The 17,323-nt window shown below is 55.6% G+C and overlaps 1 protein-coding gene across 5 annotated transcripts; it reads left to right on the top strand.

Moving 5' to 3' along the window:
* Nucleotides 1-21: 21 nt before the first annotated feature.
* Nucleotides 22-8,840, top strand: LTO1 (LTO1 maturation factor of ABCE1). Of its 5 annotated transcripts, XR_012001673.1 has the most exons (7): nt 22-199; nt 1,431-1,536; nt 3,793-3,863; nt 5,556-5,672; nt 6,814-6,931; nt 7,198-7,310; nt 7,803-8,840. XR_012001673.1 is itself a non-coding variant. In XM_072758643.1 (6 exons), exons 1-5 carry the CDS (start codon nt 150-152, stop codon nt 7,264-7,266), a joined length of 414 nt encoding a protein of 137 aa, XP_072614744.1. In that variant the 5' UTR covers nt 33-149; the 3' UTR covers nt 7,267-7,310; nt 7,803-8,840. The 5 variants fall into 5 exon arrangements, 3 of the variants coding, with proteins under 3 accessions (XP_072614742.1, XP_072614743.1, XP_072614744.1); XR_012001672.1 differs by lacking the exon at nt 7,803-8,840 and having other exon boundaries at nt 5,553-5,672; nt 7,198-7,236; XM_072758643.1 differs by lacking the exon at nt 5,556-5,672 and having other exon boundaries at nt 33-199.
* The last annotated feature ends 8,483 nt before the right edge of the window (nt 8,841-17,323 follow it).

Genomic DNA, 17,323 nt, shown 5'->3' with positions numbered 1-17,323 from the left:
TCCCGCGAGCCGTCCTTACCCGGCCTGCCCCGCGCCGCCGCCCCCGGAAGTGGCCTCGCCGCCGCAGGAGCGGTGCGTGAGCGCGGAGCTCGGGGCGACGGCGGCGGCGGCTGAGCCCGTGGGCCGGGCCGGCGGGGCCGGGAGCCGCCATGGCCGGGGGTCAGGACATGTTCGACGCCATCGTGATGGCGGACGAGAGGTGGGTGGCGGGGCCCGGCGGGCGTCCGGCCCCTCGGCGGCGGGGGCAGCGCGGCCGGGTGAGTGGGGTGGGGGCGCCGGCGCCCCGGGCCGCGACGCTGTGGCCCCCGCTTGGCTCCGCGCGCCCCGTGCCCAGCTGCGCCCGCTGCGGGCGGCCCCGAGCATCTGCTCGGCCTGATGCCCGCCCTGCTCCGGGGACGGCCGCCGCGGACTTGGGTGGGACGGGCCTTGCCCCTCGTGGTGGGACAGACGGCCGCATTCACGGGCTCGCCGACTAGGGCGTGCGACGGCCTCCGCCTCCCCCCGCAGCCCCGCCCGCCGCCGGGCGCCCTGGGCTGTGACGGTGGGCACCCACGAGCTGCGTCGTGGCCGTCTTCCAGGGCCCGGCCCCCGGAGGCATCAGCCGACGTCAGTCGGGAGAGAGCGAGGCGGAACCATCAGCCGCTGACATCGGTGCAGAGCTGGGTGTGAAGCCCTCGCTGGGCTGCGTCGGATCCCGGTGAACTGTTTTAGCTCCTCTTTGCGAATCGCGCCTTATTGATCACCCCGTTTTACAGACAGGGCAAGATCGCTCCCCGGGGTGGTGCAGCCGGTAGGTGGAAGCATATGCTGCCTCACGGGGCCCCAGCAAACTTGTCTACTTGCGCGACTGCGGGTGAAGGTGGAGCCCCCTCCGCTGTGGCGCCCTCCCGGATCCAGGCAGCACTGCCTTGCTGTGGCTGTCAGCCGGCGGCGCTGCTCCCTTCCAGTGTCTTTTAGCAGTGGAAAGCCTGGGTATATGGCAGAGTGTTGTGAAGCGGTTGACATGGTCAGACCTGTGGCTCGCTAGGCTCCTCGCTGCGGACTAGACGCACCTAGGAGGTTCCAAAAAGCAGACTCCGGGGCCTTCTCCAGACTTACTGAGTAGTGGGGGGCGAGGCCCTTGAATTTGGGTCTCTAAAACTTTCCTCTGTGTTTCTGGTATCTTACCAGGTTTGGGATCCATCACCCCCCCACACTTCGCTGTAGGGTGTAGGAGAGGCAGATTCGGCTTCAGCAGGTGGGGTGACCTGCCCGCGGAGGCGGGGTAGAGCTGGAATTGTGACCTGCGTTTTTCGGACTGAAATTCAACACTTTCTACTGCACTGTGTCTCGTCTTGCTGAGTCTGGGTGATAGGGGAGAGAAAATTTTATTTTCCAGGATAAACACTCTTTCTCCTGTTCCTTTGATCAAGTTTGCTTCTCCGTCACAGGTTTCATGGGGAAGGATATCAGGAAGGGTATGAAGAAGGCAACAGTTTGGGTATAATTGAAGGAAGACAGTATGGCACGTTACATGGAGCCAAAATTGGATCTGAGGTAAGGGGGGGATCCCCCACCCCGATTTTTAAAAGTGAATCCTTTTCACTTATAGTTTATAATTTACTGTGCTGATCAGTATGGTAGAGCCAGAACTGCAGGCCTCTTTAAAAAGCAGTGGAGGGGATCCCTGGGTGGCTCAGCATTTAGCACCTGCCTTTGGCCCAGGGTGTGATCCTGGAGTCCCGGGATCGAGTCCCACATTGGGCTCCCTGCGTGGAGCCTGCTTCTCCCTTTGCCTATATTTTTGCCTTTCACTCTCTATGTCTATCATGAATGGATAAATAAAATTTAAAAAATAAAAAAAGTAAACAGCAGTGGACTAAAGAATGCTGATGGAGCAGAGTTCCTCGTCCAGGCCAACAGAGCATGTTGCTGTGCAAGGACACCTGGCTGAGTGTGCTCCACAGATACCATGATTTTTCCAGATAGAAGGTCTGTGGCACCCCCGTGTCAGGCAGGCCTGTCAGCATCATTTTTTTATTTTTATTTTTATTTTTATTTTTATTTTTTATTTATTTATGATAGTCACACACACACACACACAGAGAGAGAGAGAGAGAGAGAGAGAGAGAGGCAGAGACACAGGCAGAGGGAGAAGCAGGCTCCGTGCACCGGGAGCCCGACGTGGGATTCGATCCCGGGTCTCCAGGATCGTGCCCTGGGCCAAAGGCAGGCGCCAAACCGCTGCACCACCCAGGGATCCCTCAACATCATTTTTCTAGCAGCATTGGTCATTTCTTGTCTCTGTGTCACACTTTGGTAATTTTTGCATTGTTTCAAACCTTTCCATTATTATATTCATTTCGGTGATCTGTAGTTAGTGACTAAGACTCGCTGAGAGCTCAGATGATGGCTAGCGTTTTTTAGCAATAAAGTTTTTTTATTTTTTTAGGATTTGATTTATTCATGAGGGAGAAAGAGAGGCAGAGACACAGGCAGAGGGAGAAGCAGGCTCCCTGCAGGGAGCCCGACGCAGGACTCCATCCCAGGACCCTAGGATCACACCCTGAACTGAAGGGAGACACTCAACCGCTGAGCCACCAGGCATCCCAGCAATAAAGCATTTTTTATCTAAGGTTATGTACATTATTTTGTTTAGACTTGTTATTTTTTTATTTTGTTCATTTTTTAAAAGACTTTATGAGAGAGAAAGTGCATACCTGTGTGCACCAGCAGAGGGAGAGGGAAGGAGAGGGAGAAGCAGACTCCCTGCTGAGCAGGGAGCCCAATGTGGGACTCAATCCCAGGACCCTGGGATTGTAACCTGAGCCGAAGGCAGATGCTTCACTGACTGAGCCACCCAGGCGCCCCTGTACGTTGTTTTGTAGACATACTGCACCTGTGATAGAGTACACTGTGGTATAAACAAAACTTTCACATGTGCTGGGAAATCAAATAGTTCATCTGGTGCAGTGGTCTGGAACCGAACCCCCATCTCTGAGATGTGCCTGTGTAAAGAGAATGAAGTATAGTCTAGGGAATGACAGAAGCCATCCTCGGCCAGCTCCCCTTACCCTGGATATCGTGGTGCTGCCATGGGTCTTCAGCCACCTGAATCCTGACCCTGTGTCACATGAAAACATTGCATTTCCGTTCCCGTTGAAATCCTCTAAAATCCACAGTTGTCTTCTCTCCTGTCCTTCTCCTTCGATTGGCCCTAGCTGTGGATGACTGGGTTTACCTGGCAGACCTTGTGGCAGACATGATCGTGGTAGATGTCTGCTGCAGCAGAGCGAGTCACAGCAAACTTGGGGGGTCTCAGACAACAAGCTTATTATCTCACACACATCCTGAGGAGCAAGAGTCCAGGAGCAGCTGGACTAGGTGCTTGTGGCTCTGGGCTGCACGGTACTGGAGTCAGGCCCGCAACTATATGAGGGCACTGCTGGGGCTGCTCGAGCAGCTTTAAGACAGCAAGGTGGGAGTGACGTCCGCTAGGCCTACATTCAGAAGCCATTCGCTGCCTTTTCCTCCGTGTTCTACTGGCCACACAGGCCACTCTGCTACAGTTAGAGGAGACCACACAGGATGTGTACACCCAGGGGTGGGGGCCAGTGGGACCTTCTGGGAGGCCACCACCCCACCTGTGGTTCGGCCACCTAATGTCCGTGGTCTGATGCCCATCAAGTGCTTCCAGAACCACAGCATGAGAAGCACTGCTGACCTTCGTACCCACCTTTAGTTTTGAGAGCTTGACAATTAGAGTGTAGCTCATCGCTTAATTTCACTCTTCACTGTTCTGTAAATCCACAGATTGGATGCTATCAGGGCTTTGCTTTCGCTTGGAGGTGCCTCCTACACACATGTACCACTGAGAAAGACAGGTAAGGTTGAAGACTTCTTTTTAGTGTGTGGAGCACGAGTGTGGCTCCATAGCTTATTTTGACTTTGGGCAGTTGTGCCTCAGTTTCCTCATCTGCTACATGGAGAAAATAGACCAAACTGGAATGTTTTTATGTTTATAGGAAGTCGTGAAAAGGGAGCACAGAGCTCATTTTTGGTGTTTGGTGAACACGGGTTGTTACTACTTGTCGAGAATCTTGGAGCTCTCTGCCTTTTCCCTGCAGGCGTCACAGCACCAGGTGGATTTTAGACCCCCTGCCAGTAAAATAATGTTGACATGGATTATATCTTCCCATTCATCTTTCCCCACGGCTTCTAATAAATGCAGCATGGTAGTCTTGCTATGGCTAAGGTCAGAAATGGTGATTCTGTTGTCACTGGTTTTTTACTGCAGCAGCCGACTAGATCTGCTAGTGAGATGAGGCAGTGAACGTGTTTAACACGTGTCTGGTACTTGCACGTGCCGGGTAAAGGCTAGCTATTTTTGGATTGTTTGTAGTTTTTAAGCTGTTCTCACTATGTGCTACCTGCTGAAACCCCTGTGACCCTGTTGCACATCTGTCTTCATTCTTAACCCGGAAACGAACCCAGAAGCAAAGGCACACGTGGCCTGGCCGTCCTGCCGCTCCTGGGAGCCCAGAATCCGCTTTGGTTGGTGCTCTGCTTTGTCTTGATGTCTTTTGGCTTTGCCTGGCCTGAGAGGGGCTTGGGGAGAGTGGATGACAGCAGGGAAGGTGGCCCTGCCCTGTTCTAGTGACTCATCGTCTTATTTGAAATATTTTGATTTTCTAGAATTTGGGTACCTCATATCTGAATGTGAGCACAAGGGTGCTTATCACTGATGGTGGGTGATGCTGAGATTACCTACCCTGCCTCCGTCGAGTCCCTGGGACGCTCCATTGGCACAAGTAGCTGGCACTGGACCAAATGTGTCCATGAGCCAAGGGGCGCCCGGGGTGGGGATGGTCCTCTGAGGACTCTGAGAACCCTTGGGAATAGGTGCCTGGCACCTTGGGGTTCCACTGGGTGGCAGTCAACGCTGAGCTTGGCTCTCCCCTCCGGTCCCCTCCCAGGAGAGGATGATCAGAAGACGAGCAGAGGACGAGCAGAGGCTGTTCTTGGCGCTCCCCCTCAGCCTCCCCCTTCTCCACGACTCTGACACATGCCGGCTCCTGCAGGAGAGCCGTACTGTGCATGGAGGGTCTCACACCAGCCCTGAGCATGGGCTCCCTGATTTCCTAAAGCTGTTACCCAGTCTGTCCCAGAGGAGGACCCGTGCGGGTTGGCCTGGGCTGGTGGAAGCCCGCTAGCATGCCTCGCTGCTGCCCCCACTCAGCACCCTCTGAAGGGCTCCTGGAAACACAGCCTGAAAAGCCCTTCTCCTAGAGCTGTGTGGCACAGTTTTTTGCATTATAATATTTATGTTAGTCCAATTTTTAAATAATGGTAGAAGGCTGATAGAGGATCTTCTGCTTCTTTATGTTCCCAAGTAAAGTGTTAAAAGAGAAAAGCCCTGGTATCTGTGCCATCATTCAGTAAAATAAGGGGCTTTTACTGCCAGAGAAACCACGGAAGGCACTATCTCAGACTAAAGGGTGGTGCTTTACGTTGACGACTGTGTCTTTCTGATGGACTCTGAGGTGGCCCCCCACCCTTCCCTCTGCCCCCAGCAGCCTGGTGGAGCTTCGTGCGGACCAGCGTCTGGCCAGCGTCTGGAGCTCTGGCGCCATCCGTGTTGTTGGATCGGCTGTGGGCAGGTCACACCCTCCTGACGGGCACTGACTTTGACGGTGTGTGGGGCCGGGTGTGTTCTGAGTAGCTTCACAGACCAGAGAAGAATAAGTTGCTACTTGAGTGTATTCTCACCCTGCTGGAATACAGCCGGTTCCCACGTGTTGGCATCTACCTTCCATTGCCCTGGAAACGGAGTGCTTGGTGGCTGTAATTTACTTGCTTTTGACCTTTTATAGTTTTGTATTGTCTCAGAGCAGTAACCGTCATAGTTCTTGTAAAGTGACTTGTCGGCAGACTTGCTCGTGTACCTAAAAACAATTATGCCCAGGTACTTAGGAGAAGTCGGTTGCTTTTGATTCATCCTGAGGATAGGTTCTGTAGAAGTCCCACCAATCAAATTGTAGTATACTTCTGACACTCCAGTGATCCCGTGTGGTCTGGGGGAGGGTGTGCGTCGGGATCACTACGAATTTCCCAGATGTGCACATTTGCACTGTCTCGCCCACCCCCTGGTATGAGCCCCAGCCTCCAGGGTCCATTGGAAGCAAGGAGACAGAAGACTTGCTGAGCACCTACTCTGTGCTAGGTTTTGGGCTTTACAGAGGTTACTTCTTCTAAAAGCCACGAGGTGGCTGTTGAGTCTGCATGTTATAGACAAGTTAAACAACTGAGTGCCTGGGAATCACCTCGCCTCCCAGCAAAGCTTTGCCTTCCTAGGAGAGGGAACTGGATGCAGATGCCAGACACCAGTTCCTGCCCTTTAGAGGGACAGGCTTGCTAGTGTACCTGCCGCTGAACTCCCCAAGGCTGTGAGCGTGACGTTTCTGGATTCTGGCAAACTCCAGGCCCAGTGCAGGCTGGATCATGCCCCAGCACTCTCCTCCTGTCTGGTTTGGTCTGTTCCCACGTCTGAGACTTAGGCAGACTTGTGGGTTGCTTCAGTCGCTTGCTCTCTGGCTGGAATACAGGTATATCCGTAAGCCTGATAGCACCCGAATGTTGAGCATGGGGTGTGGGCGAGAGCGTGTTGCTAGGTAGATAAATATTATTGAGTGAAATGAGAAAGTTACTCATCCAGCTTCTGAACTCAGACTGCTTAGCATGCCCACTGCTTCCAAGTTATTGATCAGCGTAGTTGTACGTAAGAGGAGCCCACTGCGACTGAGGACTAAAAGTGTTTATTTCTGTGCTTTACAGCAAAAAGACGAAGGCCTTAGAATCGTTGATTGAAATGATTCAGAAGTTCCCTTACGATGACCCTACTTATGATAAACTTCACGAGGACTTAGACAAAATTAGAGGGAAATTTAAACAGGTTTGTTCATTGCATGTTTCTCTTTGATAGGAGTGCCTTTTCCAGAGGTGAGCGCGTGCAGCCCCGAGGGCTCACGTCGCTTGTGGTCCACAGAAGCACATCATTGTGTCTCTGTGTGAGAAAACGGAAGACGGTATAGAGAATGAACACTTGTTAGAACTTCTTCAGGGGTTGGCGGCAGGTAGAGAGGAGGTTTGTTGTACGTTATGAGTAGAAATACACAAGAGTTAAAAAAAAAAGACATCTTTTTTCTTTTGTGTTTGCAGCTTTGTTCATTACTAAATGTTCAGCCGGACTTTAAAATTAGCGCAGAAGGTTCTGGACTTTCATTTTGAGGATGACAGATGAACAAAGACGAAACATCAAGGAACAGATGTCTGTATGTTAAGTGTTTAAAAATGTGATTCAAGGCAAAACAATGATGGGGTATTCATTGTTCTGTGGGGAGGGTTCCAGTGTGGCCGGTGAAAGGGCTTGCATCTCCCTGGGGGCTGCCTGTACAACGGTCCCTCCACACAGGCCTGGCCTTTGTTGGGCCCTCTGCTCTGCAGTCTGAGTACGTCCTGCCAGAGCCCTCATGAGGCCGCTCACTCCCCGTCCAGAGTCGCTGGTCTGGTGGCCCTCTCCAGCTGGGCCCGTCTGGCTCATTCCTGACTGGGGGTGGCTCTGGATAGGATCACCCTGCCCCTGAGCCTGGACTCAGCACTTTGAGGAATGGTTTTTTGAAAACTGAGAGTACCACGGTTGACTTGATGTGACTTGACAGGCAGATGTGCCGGGGACTGATACTCACTCACGCTTAGGACGTGCCAGCGCTGGGTGGTGGGCTTCCCCTGTTCTGTTTAATCCCTCTAGTGTTCCCGCTTTACAGATGAGGAAACCCACGGGGACCGCCTGGTCCAGGGGCACCGGCAGCAGAGCAAGGACTCGTCTCCCGCGCCCGCCCGTCACCGCCGTCTCGTGCTGCCTCCTCTGAAATGTGCAGTCACGGCCACGGAATTGGGCCACTGCTCTCAGCTCAGAGCGCACAGGCCCCCGCTGTGCTCTCGGAGCCGTGGGGAGCCCACTGCAGCCAGTGGACGTGGGTATCTGGCTGAGGGGGTTCAGAGGGAGCCAGGACATGCTCCTCACACTGTCTCCAGACATGTGAGGAGCGTGAGGGCTTTGCAGCGTTAAAAATGGTTAAGGGAGCAAATATTTTAGGCTAAAGGCTAAATGTTGGGCTGCTGTTCTACATGCAGAGAGTTTCAGAGCCTTGTGTTGAGGACACTGCGTTCTTCCTACAACATGAGTTCTCTTGTGCTCTGGCTGCACTGAGCAGGCCCCTGTCTCCATGGGGAGGTGCGGATTGGTGGGGCAGGGGCTCTCCTGGTTGTCCGGCGTCCCTCTGCTCACCGCTCCCCAGCACGGCCGGCAGGTCCGAGGCCATGTCTCTGAGAGTCACACATGAGACGACTCAAGGGGTAACTGTTCAAAACTGTTCCAGTTTTGAAAATCATTGTGGAACGTCTTAGCGATTGCTGCTGTGCTGAGCCATCCCGTGGTCCTGAGAGGCAGCTGGGGGCCCCGCCAGAGCCGGGCGGGGTGTTTGCTTCCCTCTCATCTGGTTGCTCTGGCTGGTGCACTGAGGAATGATGTGGCTTCAGCTGGTGTAGGACAAGATGTGGGCTTCATCCCTGCACACGGTCCTCGTCCTGGCCCCACGCTCCCCGGGAGCTTGTGCACCTGCCTCCCAGGTGGATCCTGTGGCCGCGGAGACCAGCAGGCAGTGCCTGGTGGGACAGATGGGGTGGGGGTGGGGCTCCCGTTGCTGTTTTCCTTGGTGGATTGTTATGTTTTCTAAGTTCTCTGTTCTGGTAATGTATTGCTTTTACAAGTGGGGAGAAAAATAAATGGCACGTTTTATTTATCTTTTTATTTTTTAAAGATTTTATTTATTCATGAGAGACACACAGAGAGAGAGGCAGGCAGAGGGAGAAGCAGGCTCCATGCGGGGAGCCCAACGTGGGACTTGAATCCGGGGTCTCCAGGATCAGGCCCTGGATTGAAGGCAGCGCTAAACCGCTGGGTCACCCGGGCTGCCCTAAATGGCACATTTTAAAGCAGAAGGCTGTTTGGGACCACTTATAACATGACATCTAGCACATTCATTCCTTACTCCAAGGTACATGGGATGTAGGTCCAAGGGCAGTCCTGTGTTGAGTGGGCCAGGGTGCTGCTTCCTGTTGCATTTCTGTCCATGCATCTTGTTAAAATGTGTTGTGGACATAATTCCTGTGGAGAGTGGTGCCCTGAGATGTTCAGGGAGGGTCAGTTCCTGCAGACCCTGCCTGGCCACCTGTTGGCAGTTGTTACTAACCCCTCTTGCCCAGACCCCCCTCCTTCCCTGTCCCCCATGGTCTCAGCCTTTCCTGTTCCACATGTTCGTGTGAGCCATAGGCAGCCACCACCGCTTTACTCTCCATCATATGAGGTGGAGCTACCTCACTGATCTCTGTCAGGGGCCCTGGACGCTGGGCTTGACCTGTGCCTACCGAGACTCAGTTTCCAGGAACACTTAGTCCCCTCTGACAGACCCTGATTGCGGCACAAACAGGCCACCTTAAACCTTACTTTGCTCTGTCCCAGGTGACACCACCTGCAGTGATGGGCTCAGGCATGCACATGGCTCCTCCTGGCTGGAGACATGGTAGTGGAAAGTTCTGGGGGCCTCTGGGAAAGGTTTTACAACTTTAATGAGAGACCATATCTATTTTGGAATTCCTTGTTCCACGGAAGCGACACCTGGATTATTACAGGCAACTGCACCGCCTTTGGGTGAAGCCACACCTGGTCACATAGAGCAGAGGGCAGGACAGAACCTGGCCCTGGGACATCGAGCAGCTCACAGCCAGCCCCTGCGCTGCTTTGCTTTTGGGCTTCATGTTATATGAGCTGATGAAGGTCCTACTGTTCATGGCTGTTTGGGGTGGGTGTCCATTGTTCCCAGGTGGGGTATCCTTGCTCTCCCCCATCCTCTCCGGTCCTGTCCTGTGCATCTCATTCTCCTGGATGTTGACCTTTATCCGGATTGGCCTTGAGTTTGGGAGCTCTCCGGCTTGGGTGTTGTTCCTTTCTGATGGAACAGAAACATTTCCCAAGGCTTTGGCCTGCTCCCTCCTTCCTGTTGGAAACTCCCAGCATATTTTGTGCCACTGCTGATGCACCTGGGTCTCCGTTACACACCACAGACTGAGGCTCACCACAGACAAGTACTGTCCCCCATCCTGGAGGACGAAGCCCGAGGTCCAGGCACAGGCCGGGTGGGGGGGGCGGTCCTCCTGAGGCCTCTGTGTATGTGGATGGCCGTGCTCTCCCTGGGTCCTCATGGATTGTCCCATGTGTGTCTGTGTCCTGGTGTCCTCCTCCTGTAGGGACCCTGGTTGTATAGGATCAGGACCACCCGTGACCTGATGTTACCTCCATCTCTTTAAAGACCGCATCTCCGGGGGTGCCAGGGTGGCTCAGTCACGGAGCTCAGATCATGATCCCCGGATCCTTCCTGCTCAGTGGAGAGCCTACTGCTCCCTTTCCCTCTGCCTCTCCCCTGCTCATTCTCTCTCAAAAAAAAAAAAAAAAAAAAAAAAAGACCGTATTTCCAGGTTCAGCCACACTCTAAGGTGCTGGCATCAGGGTTTCAACATTGGAATTTGGGGACACAATTCAGCCTGTAGCAGCCACCCAGAACTGGGAAGAATGTTGACCTAGGACTTGGGAGAGGAGAAGACCTTCCACCTGGAGCTGCTTCATTGAATTCTGGAATGTGAGTCATTGGAACTAAGGGCAATGCCTGTGTACAGGCCAGACTGTCCCAAGAGAGGGCATTTTACTTTATATTTCATATTCACCTCGCTTTTTTTCCATGCAGACTGAGAAAAGAATTTGGAGGCACTGGGGAGCCTGTAAGTGGGGTGGGGGTGTTCAGAGTAAGGGAATGGGAAAGTGGAAAGCTTCCTGGAGGAGGTGCCCTTCACCCTCCTGCTTTGTGAGCTTTCATTTGACCTCAACACCACAGTTTCCCACCCTACCTGAGAATAGCATGTAATTTGGAGAGATCGAAAACTGTAATTACCCCATGAGGTCATCCTAATTCCTTCAGTAATCCCAGTCCTGAATGAATGAACTGGGGAGCTGGTCTTTGACTCAGGAAGCCAAATTCACCAAGCAGGGATGGTTGACCAGAGACAGGTGGGTGCAGTGTCCAGTTCCTACAGGACACGAGTCCTACAGTTGAGGGCCCTGCCATGGAGGGTTTGGTGGCTGGTCCAAGTGACTAAGTGGCTCAGCAGGGGCTTTGCAGATTCATTGTGTGAGAAGGAAAGTCACTCCTAACTTCAGGGACTTCTCTTTTCTTTGTGGTTGATTAAAACCTCCCCTGGCATCACAGCCCTTGCTGGTCTGTCCCTCGGGGGCCGCTGTGGTGACAGCGCTTTGGCCACATCTTTCTGGGGCCTGAAGCAGACCAGCTGGGCTTTGGGTGGCGGGGCTAGAGGTTCTGTCTCGGGCGATACCCAAGTATTACCCTGTTTCTGCTGCTCAAGAGTGATGTGCTGTAGACAGCAGGCACCCTGGAAATGCTCCCAAAGTCTTAGTGACTGCTTGGCTCCATCCTTTCTGCAAGGATTCACTGAGCAGCTACTGTTTGCAGTGGGGGAGTGCCCCTGAAATGGCGAGGTGTGCACTGAACCTGCCCCCCAGCTTGAGAGCTAAGATTTACCTGTTACAGGGGATCCCTGGGTGGCGCAGCGGTTTGGCGCCTGCCTTTGGCCCAGGGCGTGATCCTGGAGACCCGGAATCGAATCCCACGTCGGGCTCCCTGCAAGGAGCCTGCTTCTCCCTCTGCCTGTGTCTCTGCCTCTCTCTCTCTCTCTCTCTCTCTCTCTCTCTATCATAAATAAATAAAAAATAAATTAAAAAAAAAAGATTTACCTGTTTCAGGTTGAATTGTACCCCCCGCCCCCCTGGCCCCTGAAAAGAGTTGTGCTGCAGTGCTAGCCCCTGGTACCTGTGAATGCAACCTTGTTCAGAAGTAGAGTCCTTGCAGATGTGACTCAGGTGTAAGTTAAGATGGGTCACACTTGAGTCGGGGAGGCCCTTCCTGCAGCATGACTGTCCTCACAAGGAGAGGAGACACATGCAGGGAGCGGATGCCATGCACAGGCAGAGGTGCAGGCAGGGGCAGGATCAGAGTGATGCAGCCACTGGAGCCTGGGAGAGTGCAGCCCTGCCCAGCCCTTGATTTCAGACTTCCAGCCTCCAGGACTGAGCCCCATCATTTGTACTGGGGATTATATCATTAAATCTGGAAAATGTAGAAAACGTACATACACTGAGATAGTTAAGAATTTTTTTTTAAAAGATTTTATTTAATCATGGGAGACACAGATGGAGGGAGAAGCAGGCTCCACGCAGGGAGCCCAACGTGGGACTCGATCTTTGGTCTCTAGGATCAGCCCCTGGGCCGAAGGCAGTGATAAACCCGCTGAGCCACCTGGGCTGCCCCTAGTTAAGAATTTTTGAAAACCAAATGACAGGAAGCCCGTACCAATGGACTTACACAGAAGGCTGTATAGTATTTGTCTCCTGGAATAAAAGGAATCTCATGAGCTTCAGGAGAGGCTTGATCCAGCAGCTTGTCCAGAGAGCCATTACCTTTTTGCTCTCCCACAGGACTAGTCTCAAGCTTAGAGTCCATCCCATGGCCCACAGCAGCCCCCTTGGGGCGGTGGAAGAGCCACACCAGTCCCCGGAGTCCTGAGAAGGAGAGGGGAGGGCTCTCATTTTCAGGAGCCCCAGAAAATGTCTCTCCACGTCTCTTTGCCTCTGTTAGATTTCACATTCACCCTTGAGCCTGCCACCCTCCAACATTGCTGCCCCTGGGGGGGTCGATGTGCTCTTATTGGGTTTGAGCCCATCAGCACCTGTCCTGGAACTGGGGATGGGGTCATGCTCATCCAAGCCTCAGAGCTGAATGGTCAACACCAGGCAGGGGATTGGTGCTGGCACAAAAGAAAGAGAACTGTCCACTTCATGAGCCACTGTTGGGTGTTGGGACCTCTCCTGTCACACCTGGATGACAGATGGAGTGATGATGGCCTTTGTTGAGTAGTGACTGTGAGTCAGGTGCTTTGCTAAGTGCTGTACACGCTTGGGCCGTGCAGCCCTCACCCCGCACAGCACTCATTGAACTGAGGTTCCTGAGCCTCTGTTCTGGGCTGGGGCAGAGCGAGGTGCAGACAACGCCCTGCCCTCCTCTGAGCCTCCATTCTTGTAGACACAATTATCCCCACTTTTCAGATGAGAACATCAAGGCTCAGAGAGGTAAAGCCCCACAGTTGGAAGGTTACAGAGCTGAGGTCCAACCCCAGAGTCTTTTACTCCAAAACACGTATGTGAACTGTGTGCATGTATGTGTGTGTGAGCTTCCTCTCTGAACAACCATTGGTTACCTCACACCCCTCCGCCCGTAGGTCTGGCCGTCCCTCCCCATGCCCACCAACCCAGAAACTGCCCTGACCTCAGGGACTGCCGACTGGTAGACTTGGACGTTGGTGGACCTCCAAACAAAGCTGGGCATGCCCCGACCTTTGAGTGAAAGTAGCCACATGAAGGCTTTGTGCTTATTTATTTGTTTATTTATTTATTTATTTAAAAATCTTGTTTAAAGATTTTATTTATTTGAGAAAAAGAGCATGAGCCAGGGTGGGGGGTGAGGGACAGAGGGAGAGGGAGAAGCAAATTCCCCTCTTAGTGGACAGCCTGATGGCAGGACTCGACCCCAGGACCCTGAAATCATGACCTGAGCTGAAGGCAGACTCTTCACCGACTGAGCCCCCCAGACGCCCCGGCATCATGCATTTTATTCAAGTCCAGTTTTGAAGACTGCCCTTGTGCTCCAGGCAGCCAAGCCGACGGATAGAAGAGGCTCCAGAGACACAAATCTGGCTTCTGGCCTGGCTCACTCAGCTCCTGGCTGTGTGACCCTGGCCCAGCTACTGCCCTCTCGGGGCCCTGGTTTCCTCCTCTACAACTGGAGGCTGTAAACTCCCACTCTCAGCCCCTCGGACACCCACTGGCCGTGTGGGGACACAAGGCCACACTGGGCCGCAGGGGCGCTCATTCATCCACCAACGCTGGGGCTGCTTTGCCCGGGGCACAGTCGAGCAGGCAGAGGCCTTGTGGCCAGCAGAGCCTCAGCCACTCGCCCTTGGCCTGGAAGGTGGAGATGGTAGCCGCGAGAACATCGGGCCCGCTCACTGGGTTGTTTCAAGATCTCTGGAGAGACCGTGTGTCCGCCCTGAGGACAATGCCTGGTTCTCCGTTTGTGCTCGGGGACAGGGAGCTGTGACTCTGCTGTGCCGGACGAGGGCGAGGAGCGCCAGGCGGGCCGCGCTCCAGGGGCCGGGACGTGCGGTGACCCTCCAGGCCGGACGTCACTAGGGAGGCCGTGTGCAGACAGCCACCGTCTCCACTGCCCGCAGCCACAAATGGAAAGGATTGGCGGCCCCAGCCTCTTCGGAGAGGCCGGAGGCCAACTGCAGCCCCTCCAGGAGGGCTCTGTGCCCCCCCCCCCCGTGCGCCCCCCAGAGAGGTGGTGACAATGCCCCGGATGTGGGCCCCAAGGCCCTGGCTGGCGCTGCCCGCCCACTGTCCGCCGGCTATTGTCTGCCGGGGCTCTGTGCGGCTCAGGGCTGGGGGCGGCCGGCCGGGGGCTGTGGGAACGGATTAGCGGCCCGGGCTGCGGCCCCCTCTGCATGAACTCCTGATCAAAGGCATTCCTGGGCTGACAAGCCCCGTGTGTTGCAGGGGCCCGTCCAGCGTGCGAGGGACACGCTTCCCGCGGCCAGGCCCCTGGCACCAAGCTCCCTCTCGAGCCCCCGCTGCGGCGCCCGCTGCCGGGAGTGGCCTGCGGTGGGACAGTCGTCCCCCACCAAACACAGAGCCCAGGTGTGCGGGCTGCAGGCTCCTGGGGGACCTGAGGGGCATGGGCTCCGAGGAGTTCCTGGAGCCTGACGTGGGGGCTGTGGCTGTGGCCCCTTGGGGCCCCGCAGCACCCACCCCTGCAGACCTGACTGGCTCAGTGCCACATCCTGGGTCCCTGGGTCCCTGGGGCCACTTTTCAGGACTTGGGGGTTTGCCCTCCACACCCCAGGGTGGGCAGGGTCGCCCCTCTGCGACTCACAAAGCCGGCTGGGCCTGGCCCATGGGCTGTGGCTTCTGCCCTTTCCATTCTGAGCACCTGCTGTTTGCCAGGCTGGGGACAGGGTGACAGAGGGGTCAGCGAGGCACCTGTCCTCAAGCGCTCAGGGCCCAGAATGGGTGACGCCCAGGTAACATCATTTCTGGGCCTCCCAGAGCCACCTGCCAGGGCCGGGGGTGTGACCGCCTGCAGGGGACCTGGAGGGGAGGTCGGGGGGCACTTCAGGTACAGAACCGGAGGCAGGAAGTATTTGTGTGTCTGTAGTCCCACGGGTGGAGGCTCGGGGCTGGAGTACCTGAGGCTGGGGGAACATAAGTGAGGGAGAGAGGTGGGGGTGAGGGGGGGGAGACGTGTGGTGAGGGAGAGAGGTGAGAGATGCGGTGAAGGGGGAGAGGTGAGGTGAGGGGGAGATGTGGGTGTGAGAAGTGGGTGGGGAGTAGACAGAGGTGAGGGGGGAGAGCTGGCTCGAGTCCTAGGACCTTGGATGGAGCTGGAAGGAGCTAGAAGCCCCAGAGGGTTCGGGCACAGGTGGCCGTGAGACAGGGCAAGCCCCAAGTGAGGTGGTGGGGCCGGCAGAACAGGCTTTGGGCTTGGGAGAGGGGCAGCAGTCTCAGAAGTCCCTCAAAGGCCAGTTGTGACCTGGGACAGATGCTGGGGGCAGCCAGACCTCCCAGCAGGGGGCAGAGGGCAAGGGGCAAGGGGCAGGGCCTGCCCTGCTGTCCCCTGAGGAGCCGTGGTGGCTTGCCAGGTAAGGCCTAGAGTCCTTTCCCGGGGTTCTGAGACCAGAGTTAGGGCAGGGGGAACTCCAGAGCCCTCCCTGATGCCCCCTGCACCTGCTGTCCATGCCTCATGGCCTTTCCACTGAACACACAGAATGGCTCTGCAGGCCTGGCTGCCCCACTTGCTGGGCCCAATTTCTGCTGAAACCTGATGCAGTGAGATTGTTACCCCTGCTCCCCTGAAACTGCTCCTCAGGACACCCCTGGCCTGTCCCTGGGGTTGGGTGGGTGCCTCCCTGGCTCTCACTGTCCCTCAGTCTGCTGGGTCAGAGGCCCTTTCGGAGCTCTGAGCCGTGCACCTGCTGTGTGGGGCCACCGTGGGGAAAGCAGCAGTCCCCATCCCGCCACACCCCGCTGGCTCCCAGATGCTCTGATGCATGTGGGGAGCCAACATTGCCCATCTGGAGGCTTCCCGCAGAGAGGGGCACCCTCCGGGGTGGGCTGATATACAGCGGCAGCCTCATAAAGGCCACGGCAAAATGCCCTGACAAGGAGTGATACCCTTGGCATGAGACCCAGCTTCCCTCCTAAGCACTCATTGAACCCGACCACCTGGGAGGTGAGGACATGCTGGGGCCCCAGACTCTGGGACGAGGCCCAGGCCCCCATGGTGTGTCCTAGTCCAATCCCTGCCTCCACCTGGGGCTGGAAACGAGGCTGGCCACGTGCATCTGAAGCCAAGTCGGACGTCACAGGTGTCCACTAGGTCTCCTAGGGCACCGGGTCTGTGTGAAAGGCCACCGGACTGAAGCCCGAACACGCGCTTTGCTCTCCTCCCTGAGCTGGGGGGGCCTCGGGACCGTGATTCACCAAGAGCAAATAGCAGTTTGCACCACAGGAGGGTGAGTGAATGTTGGCTTGTTTATTTTCCTATCTGCAAATAGCGTTGGGGGGTTGCTGGTGGGAGGTGCGCTTGGGAGCTAGTCCTGGCCAGCAAGCTGGGCCTCACCCCTAGGGCCACAAGCTCCCGTCAGGTGGCAGGAGCGCCTGCAGAGATTTCCCCACCTCTTTCCAGAGTTTCCTCACCCGCCTGGGGGGTCCAAGTGGCCCCTCCCACCCATGCCTGCCCCCTACCAATTTTCTCCCAGCCCAGAGCATTGCATACTCCCGCTGGATCATCAGGGACCTCTAGCAACATCAGGAGTCCTTTTGGGCTGTGACAACCAGAGGCAGTCCTGTCATCTAATGGGTAGAGGCCAGGGATGCAGCTCAACACCCTACAGGGCACAGGACAGCACCCCGTAATAGAGGACGTGGCCCTGAGCGTTGGCAGTGCCCAGGCGGGAACCCCCGCCTGCCTGCCATTCCCCTCCAGCCCAGGAATGGGCGGTCGGACCCTGTTCCTTGGCTTTGGGCCCCGTGCCCCTGGCTCCC

The sequence above is a fragment of the Vulpes vulpes genome, chromosome 5, assembly GCF_048418805.1.
Source record: "Vulpes vulpes isolate BD-2025 chromosome 5, VulVul3, whole genome shotgun sequence".
In the NCBI taxonomy this organism is placed as follows: Eukaryota; Metazoa; Chordata; class Mammalia; order Carnivora; family Canidae; genus Vulpes; species Vulpes vulpes.
Note: the sequence above shows the minus strand (reverse complement) of the source record. Positions and strands in the feature narration are given on the sequence as shown.

Excerpts from the sequence above, each read along its gene's own strand:
- LTO1 (XM_072758641.1), top strand. The coding sequence starts at position 150 with ATGGCCGGGGGTCAGGACATGTTCGACGCCATCGTGATGGCGGACGAG. Across the intron at positions 200-1,430 it reads ATCGTGATGGCGGACGAGAG|GTTTCATGGGGAAGGATATC; the intron begins GTGGGTGGCGGG and ends TCTCCGTCACAG. Across the intron at positions 1,537-3,792 it reads GAGCCAAAATTGGATCTGAG|ATTGGATGCTATCAGGGCTT; the intron begins GTAAGGGGGGGA and ends GTAAATCCACAG.